The sequence below is a fragment of the Cibotium barometz genome, chromosome 15 (assembly GCF_041138505.1).
Source record: "Cibotium barometz isolate CiBa-2024 chromosome 15, ASM4113850v1, whole genome shotgun sequence".
NCBI lineage: Eukaryota > Viridiplantae > Streptophyta > Polypodiopsida > Cyatheales > Cibotiaceae > Cibotium > Cibotium barometz.
This window is the reverse complement of record NC_141060.1, coordinates 40031284-40040574: the sequence shown is the minus strand read 5'-3', so window position 1 is coordinate 40040574 and position 9291 is coordinate 40031284. Positions and strand designations below refer to the sequence as shown.

At 42.9% G+C, this 9291-nt stretch overlaps 1 protein-coding gene across 3 annotated transcripts in view; it reads right to left on the bottom strand.

The window, feature by feature from the left end:
- Positions 1 to 419: 419 nt before the first annotated feature.
- Positions 420 to 9291, bottom strand: part of LOC147631294 (uncharacterized) — a 72513-nt gene continuing 63641 nt past the window's right edge. For all 3 annotated transcript variants that reach the window (XM_086809668.1, XM_086809669.1, XM_086809670.1), the window contains one exon: positions 420 to 707. In XM_086809668.1, the coding sequence (XP_086665794.1) occupies positions 641 to 707 (67 nt within the window). In that variant the 3' untranslated portion in view covers positions 420 to 640. The remainder of the gene's footprint in view (positions 708 to 9291) is intronic.

Sequence of the window (9291 nt, the reverse complement as noted above, 5' to 3'; positions counted from 1 at the left end):
TCTTTTATATGAATTGATATTCTCTTGATGTGCTTGTAGTGTTAAGATTGTTTAATGTGTTGACATCGCTTCACATTATCGATGCCCGAGAATAGGTGAGAGTTCATGCATAAAGATATGTCCATTTTAGTGCATGTTCAAAAATACACCACCATACTGAGTGTACATCACTTCTCCCTACGTGAAGGCAAGACTCAGCCATGATGAACAAATTAAGCAATATTGAAACAAATGCTTTAGCATTGATCCCCATAACAAACTTTACTTCTGGAACATGATTCAATTCGCCAAAATCTATCTCAAAATCGAGGCTAAAATCAGAGCAGAAAAGAGAGTGAGAGTGAGAGGGGGAGAGAGAGGGGTATTAACTAGTATATACGCATGTGCGCTGTGCCCCCAACCCCTAATTAACAAGTATCTGTAGCATGTATATGATATTTGCATGTGCACTAATATTCTCATTTACATAGTCATGAAGTGCTCCCATCGACATCAAGACCTGCAAATTGTTCCAACCACAATCTTTTTCTAGGAGCCGGTAGATCTAATATATAAAAGAAAAGACTGCTCATAATAACTTAGCCTGTCAACACCACACCAAGAAAGAGGAAATTTATATGCTGCCATTGTAAATTATATTTTATACATTGCTATTGGCTACCCGCCTTGTACTTTTTTGTCGTCCATAGTCCTCAAAAAGTTGATTCCTGCAATCAAACCTCAATAAGTCCAGACATAATCCGCATCATCATTCCAGCTTATGACATAAGTGTTAATTAGAGAACATATCTATCCTAGCATGACAGAAGATGCCAAGACAAAATTTTCAAATTAAAAGAAAGATAAATACATGAAAGTACAGGATGGGATGGCCAGTGTCATGAGGAGGTCAAAGTGGTCTACGAATATACAAGCAGCTTAAGAGATACCACAAACCCTGGTCTATTTGTAATCAGCACACAAAAAGAAACAAACAGTACGCTCCTATAGGTTGCTACCTCTGCCATTTCTTTAATCTCGAGCTGCATCTTTGTCCAACCACGCTTTTCCAACGTGCACACATGCATGCACATTGTAGGAATGTCACGATGATAATTGTGACAGGTGATAAGCACTCTCAATGCTCTTCACATTGATTAATCCAAGCAATATCATGATCATCATCAAAGAAATGGGTAATGAATCAAATTTATATTCGATGTTGAGGCTATCTGACGACTATTCAAAGTGGTCTACACAAGGATATAGCCAAGGTGGTTTCTAGTTCAAGAACGAAAAGGTCCTGCTTTTAAACTAGATTATTGAGGCTAACGAACATCAATAAAAAGTGGCACTCCAGAAGGGTTTAGTTTTTGTGTGGAGTGTTAGAAGGAGATGTGAGTCATGCCAACACTAGAACTCGTATTAAAGCATCTCCAAATCTGTACAGGGATTGATGACAATACCATAGGACACACTATACATGATAAGAAATTGACTCATCAAACCATACATTGCATATCTACCAAACTGAAATTATGTAAACGTGTGCAAGCATGCATGTGCATGATCTTGCACTATCACCTTTGGGCTAATCTTTACGGAAATCCAAAGTTTCTCTGCTCGGGGAGGCTGTGTAAAAGTGATTTGGGTGTGCTGCTCCTCTTTGTGAACTTCCATGGGGGACATCTGAAAGTGTGCACTACATAGGTGTGAATCAGGCAATTTTTTATTTTTCGGCACCTATTTTGGGCCGTTGGCGATTAAGTGAGGCTGCCCTACTGAGCGTCCTATTTTGGGCTGTTGGCAATTAAGTGAGGCTGCCCTACTGAGCGTCCTATTTTGGCTGCCTGAGTAGGTACCCTGTTAACCTAGGCTGTTGGCCCCCCTCCTGCCCCCAGTGCTGGCCAACCAACCGGCCCCTTTTTTATGTCAGCTGCAGCCGAACCAGCCCACAACTTCTGCTCGTCAACCTGTCCCACGCCCTTCTCCCTGCAACCCTCATCATCAGCCCACATTCTTCATTTGAAGCCCTGTTTGACCAAATTAAGGTGCTCCAATGCTGCCTATAAATAAATGCTTCTTTCCCCTCACCAATCACTCGTTGAAGGCCTTAGCATGTTAGGCATTTTTTAAATTTTGGGCACCATTTTTTCACCTATTTGGCCCTTTGTGGAGCCTTTTAAGGAAAATTTGGGTGACAAAGTGAGGATGCACCCTACTAAGCGTCCTCCTTGGCTACCTGAGCAGGCACCTTGTTGAGCAACTTCCTGCCCACACTGCAGACCAACCAGCCAGCCCCCTTATTGATGTCAGCTGCAGCCCACCATAACTAACCCACTAACTTCTACTCAACAACTGAGCCATCACCCTTTCTCCCTGCAGCCCATGTTTTCTCTCCGCGTTCTTATATATACCTAGATGAATCCAGGAACATGCCCAAATTCACCTTTTAGGAACGTGCATGTTATATACTCATGGTAGTCAACCCACAAGACTATATAACTATCAACTCCATTTTGCATAGTATGGACTAGATACTATCGACTCCATGTTTTCTCTCCGTGTTCTTCTCTACAACAACCCACATTTCTTCATTTGCAGCCCTATTTGACAAATCAAGCTCTTCCTATGCTGCCTAAGAATAAATGCTTCTTCCCCCTCACTACTCACTCACTTACAACCTTAAACCCATGCCATAGCATTTAACCTCCTGCTTAATTAAATAGCTATTTGTTGCAATTTGTTGTTTTCCCAATTAATTGTTGCTGCTGGGTAATGTGAATTAACTTTTTTGTCCTGATAGCTTCTTCGCTATAATGCTCCTCTCTTCTTTCATAACCTATGGGAAGTGCAGCACCTGAAGTGATGGCCCGTGATCTGTGGGAAGTGAGTACAAGGCTTCTACCACAACCTGTAACGTCAATCTTCACTCGAACTTGCACTAGCTTGGCACTTCAGCAAGAGGCACACAATAGGCAATTTAAGGAAGGAGATGAGAATGCGTCCGTGGCAAAGAAAAAAGGGTCAAGCCCACTGGTGACCAAACAAAGAGGCAAAGGCAAGGCAAAGTTAAGAGAGTTTAGTGGAGGTTCTTCCAACAAGAAAAAGGACACGGTATGCTTCTTTTGCGATAAGAAAGGTCATTTTTTCCAAAGCTTGTTATAGCATAGTGGAAGAGGAGTAGAAGAAGGGAAAGGCTAAAACTAGTCAAACGGAGGCCAGCAATGTAGCAATGTCACAAAATGATGAACTTGGCATTGAGAAAGACCGTGGGACTTCAATATTAAAGAGATATGTGGATTATGGATGGTGGAGTCACATCACATACAACCTTCCAACGGGATTGGTTTGTGAATCTCACTCTAAGTGTTCCAGAATGTGAATTCAGGACAACTACAAAGTACCAGCAAAGAACAAAGGAGAGGTTCTCCATTGTTACGGCTCACCCAAACCCCCCTTTGAAACACATCCAACAAGAGATTACCTAGTGAACCGCAACTGTCGTGAGGATCTTTTCAATGGCCGAGCTCATAACCCTTGAGGTCTCCAAACTCTGTAACTCCTTGAGAAGAAATTCCACCGCACCTCCCGCAAGCGTTGTCACAATGCCGCATTGTACTACGAGACTAGTAAGAGAATTAGCAAGAGCAAGACTCTATTGCACAATGGGAGAGTCTCTTGTATTATAAGAGATATTCACTTATATACGTGGCCATAAATGTTCGCATTCACTTAAACTGTGGCCAGCCTGGCGCTTTAAGCTCATAAGAGGCCTAATGCTATTACAATGACTACTCTCATAATATATCCATGAAGTACATCACTTGGGACTTCATCCTAACTTGCTACCACACGCTCTTGAAGCGCGAATCGCCATAAGTATTCCAACGGACCATTACGGGCGCCTGTCCAGGCTGTAGATTTGGACACCATTGCTTCACATCTTGAATGTATGACCTTTTGGTGTATCTACCTTGACTCCTTCATATACGATAATGATAGTAGCCCTTGTTAACCCTAGGAATGGGTTAACATTCCCCCCTTCTTTATCCATGTTCTGGTTCTTCAAGCACTGTAGACTCCTCCCCTCCCAACCTTCCCTCACATTGAAGCTTGAAGCTCCATAGGTTGTAAGTGTAAAAAATAAAAACCGTATTTTATCATACGGTATCCGAAAATTTCATATCGTACCAAAAATTTCCGTACGGCATCGTATTTTCGTACCGTGACAACTATGGGTTACATCATATCCATGAGGTACATCATCCTGGGTACAAAATAGAAATAAAGAAAGATAACACAAATCTAGAACTATAAAATCTGATCTAGGTACATGAGCAAAGAGCTCTCATATCACCCTAATACATCCCTCATGGGCCGCTGTGACATGGTGCTCAAGGTGGTAAAACTGAGCTGGCGCGAGAAGGTCCTGCGATGATGGGAGATGATGGCAGAGAGAGAGAGAGAGAGAGAGAGAGAGAGAGAGAGAGAGAGAAACGGTTTGGTAACACATGGACGTGCAAGTAGAAAAGCATCCTCATGGATGACACCCTAATTTCTGTCCAAGGCTGACCCCTGTGTGTGCCAGTTTCCATAGATGACTGAGTGAGTGTTGTTTTGCTTATGGGCAAGGGGTACAACACACAACAGTAGTAGTCATGGGTCTATAGGGACATGTTTAAGCACAGTTCTAGACCCAGAAAGCACGTCGACCAGTTCAGTTTGACAGCAGCTGGTCTAAAAAGAGTCAACCAGTTCTAGGTGCAGCCAATCTTGTACAGAGAAGGCACAGGCTGTCCAGAGAAGGCACACGTGGAAGGGCCGGCAGTATACACGAGGGTGCACACGTCACGGGCGGACAACATGAAACTGGCGGACAGAGGCTGGGTGGTCAACAACACGTTGTTTTTTTTTTTGAAAAAAAAAAAAGCTTGCGTAAGTTTGCGTTGGAGCTGGAAAAAAAACGCACGCTGCTATATTTATTATAAACAAAAAGCAAGTTTGTGTTTTTTAGCTTTGACGACTTCTTTTAGAAAAAACACGCAGTGGGTGAAGGTAAATGCATGCTTATGGTTGTGCTACGTGTGAACAGGACCTGACCAAGGGCACATTTTCCCATGTGGTTTTTTCCCTTGGAGATCCAGTGTGAAAGGACACTATATCTATTGTTTTGTACTTTCATATTATTATGATGGATGGATATATGTGGATGGCTGACTCCATCACCTCCACTAATTCTCACTCTCACCTTTTGTGTACTCTGTCTACCACCATCATTGTTTTGGTTGTGAGCTGAAACCCAACACACTCTCTCCCTTGCTATGGCTACCCAACAGTGGGGAAAAAGCTTTTTTTCCTAGCTGTTGGGTGTTGGACTCACACACTCACACACACAAACCAACACATTAGGGTTAGGTGCAGGGTAGAGAAGCTCACACACAGAAATGAGAGAGAGAGAGAGAGAGAGAGAGAGAGAGAGAGAGAGAGAGCCAAAAGTGTGGTATCCACAAAATGCAAGTCAACCCTTGCATGTGTGCCACATCCATATAATATAGAAGTACAAAATATTATATGTTAGAGTGTCCTTTCACACTTGATGTCCAAGGGGCAAAACCACATGGGAAAAAGTACCTTTGGTTAAGCCCTGTTCACACATAGCACTACCATAAGTGAGCATATGCCTACAAATCCCCCTTGTAGTGGAAGTGTGAACCTGTACAAGGTAGCTGATCACTCTCTGTATGAGAGTAAGCCCAAAGCTTTGCGGAAAGCTTCAAACTTTTCTCGAGGTAAGCCTTTGTGAATAGATCTGCAACTTTATCCTGTGTAGGACAATAAGATAAACTGATCTCCCTTGCATGTAGCCTCTCTCTGACATAGTGATAATGAATCTCTATGTGCTTGGTACGTGCATGAAATACTGGATTTCGTGCCACGCCCATAGCACTCTGGCTATCAGTGAGAATGGTGGTGGGTGTCTGCTGACACTCACGAAGATCAGTCAATAGTCTCCTCAACCATACACAATCTACTATAGCTGTAAAGATTGCCATGTACTCAGCCTCACAAATAGATGTGGCAACAGTGGGTTGCTTTTTACTCAAACCAAGATATGCATGAACTGCCAAGAAAAAAACAATTCCCACTGGTGGATTGCCTGGTATCATAATCTCCAGCCCGATCTGAATCACTGTATGCATAAAACTGCAAGCTGCCCCCCCTGGGATAGAACAAACCAAGATCCAGGATACCCTTAAGATAACGAAAAATGCGTTTGACTGCTTGCCAATGCTTTGTGCCTGGGCTGTGCATGAATTTGCTCAACAAAGACACCCCAAAAGATATATCTGGCCTCGTGTTACACAAGTAAATGAGGCATCCCACTGCCTTGCTGCAAATGCCGGCCTCAAAAGGCTCTCCAATATCATGCATAGTAAGCCATACACCTGGTTCTACCGAAGTAGAAATGGGCTTACATTCATCCATGTGAAACCTTTTTAGCAAACTTTTTATGTACTTAGTTTGCTGCATAACAATGCCATCATCTGTATGCATAAATTGTATGCCGAGATAGTAGTGTAAAGGCCCCAAATCTGACATATCAAATTCAGCTTTCAAATCAGCTTTGAAATCTGAAATTTGTGCTTTGCTAGTACCTATAATCAGCACGTCATCTACATACAAGATGACTATGAGAATATCGGCATCGGTTTTCTTCACATACAATGTGCTTTCAGCTGGACTATTCTCATAACCTTGGCTGGTTAGATGAGCATGTATCTTATCATACCAAGCTCTTGGAGCTTGCTTTAACCCATACAATGCTTTGCGCAACCTGCATACTTTATGTTCCTCACCAGGAACTACAAAACCAATGGGCTGACTTACATATACTTCCTCCTGTAAATCCCCATTTAAGAATGCAGTTTTGATGTCCAATTGATGCACTTTCCATGCTTTATGGACAGCCAATGCAATCACTGATCTTATTGTGGTCATTCTCGAAGTAGGAGCAAAAGTCTCTTCATAATCTATTCCCTTTTTCTGGGAGTAGCCTTTAGCCACAAGTCTTGCTTTGTACCTGTCAATAGTACCATCAGACTTTCTTTTGACTTTGTACACACACTTTGTTCCAATTACATGCTTGCCTTTAGGCAATTCCACAAGATCCCATGTATTGTTCTTCATGATAGAATAAATTTCAGCTTGCATAGCTTGCAACCAATGCTCATTCTCATGTGCTTCTTCATAAGAAGAAGGCTCTTCTGAATCAAAGAGACCACCCATTGCGAATGCAGACTCCCCACAATGTACATTCAAAGCATGGCTGGAACTAGCCCTTGTTCTACCTATGAGTGGAGCTGCAAGTTTGCTTTCTTGCAAAGTTTTCAGCAACCATCTTGGCACTGACTTGGCTGTGTCTATGGCTGTTTGCTCTTCCCTGACAAGATCTTCCACTTCTTCCATAGAAGGGGGCTGAATGGCTGGCTGGTCCACATGTTCTACATGTGGATTTTCTTGTGTAGGGGCTGGCTGATCTAAATCCCCCCTAATTGCAATGGGTAAAAGTCCATCAAACATGTCCTGTATGCCTGTATCATTGCTTTTATACAAGCTGTACATGAGCTGTTCTGAATTTTCAGCAAATACCACATCTCTACTGACAAAAATCCTTCGTGTAGTTGGATTATAAAGACGGTATCCTTTGCTTTCATTGCTGTAGCCCACAAAAATGCATTTAATTGCTTTGTCATCTAGCTTTGTTCGGAGTTGTTCTGGCACATGTGCATATGCCAAACACCTAAATGTACGCATATAATCCACTGTTGGCTTTTGGCTATACCAAGCCTCAAATGGTGTTATGGTTTTCAAAGCTTTTGTTGGCATGAAGTGATGTGGCTCGAAGCACCACTATCAAAATACCATGATGCATTCTGTCTGTCAGATGCAATGCAAGACATATCAGTGTCTGAAGCACTTGGTGTGTCACTAGTGCATGTGACCAAAAAAGTGTACTCTTCCTGGATTACATTAGCTGATTGCTGTGCTTTGTCATCATAAGAGTCTGCTACTGCATTGCCTGCTTCTTTCCTTTTCTCTTTTGCAATCCGCTTCCTACATTCACTGATGTAGTGTCCAGGCTTATGGCAGTAGTGACATTTGCCCTTCTTTTTGGGCTTGTTTACATCCCCTTTGTCAGACTTTTCACCACCAGAAGAGGGCTGTCCATGACCAGCCTTGCTAGACTGTTGTCCCCCATGCCTAAAGCTCTTTGCTTTACCCTTATCCTTGGCTGTAAATGCCTTGTCTCCACCACGGTTGCTCGATAAGTTTGCTCTTGTTTGCTCTTCCTGCAAGAGTAAACCCACGAGCTCTTCAAAAGTGACGGGATCACCACCTCCTCTCATTGAGAGGTTGAGAGAGGTGTGAAAGCCCAAGTAGGAAAGCGGTAAAGAATGAAGAGTGTTGGTGACCATCTGTCTGCCTGGGATAACCTCATCAATGTTGAGCAATTGTTCCTGCAAATCTTTCACTTTGGTGAGATGATCTGCCATGGAGTCACCCTCACCCATAGAAAGAAGATCCAATTGCATCTTCAAGTAGGCAACCCTTGTCTCGTTGCGTACCTAATACATTGCTTCCAATGTGTCCCATGCAAGCTTCGATGTCTTGCATGAACGAATGTGCGGAATAATAGTCCTTTTCACTGAAAGGGCTATCAATGACATGGCCTGTGCATCTCTAGAGTCCCATCTCTTCTGCTCTTGTGTGGGAGCAGGATCTACATCAGGAGCTCTTTGAGCACCTCCCCTTTGAGGCGTGGCTGGCTGTATGGTAAGTGGGCGTGTGTCATCACTACACATGATGCCCCAAAGCCCTTTGGCTACCAGCAAATTACGGATCATGAAACTCCAGAGGGAGTAGTTAGATCCATCCAGCTTGTCCTCCTGGGTGAGCACACCAAATACATCTGTAGCATTCTATGCCATGTCAACAAAATATATTTGCGAGCAAACCAAGCACCAATGTGCACTGCCAGGCAACCAAATGTCCTGTGCAAATGTATGCCTGTAAACCAAAGCAAGTGTAAACCTGCACCAAATTGTCCAATTACACACTTTGTGTATACATACGCGACAAATCGTAGCTGTAATGCCCAATTACATGCTCCAATCTGAAAATCCCCAATTTTTATTTACTCCAATCGCTTCAATGTGCATCTAATTGGCCAATTTCCACAAAAGCCCCAAATTTCTGCAAGTGAAAGAGGTTCAATTTGCTGATTTTGACCTCAATTTTGAAAACCCC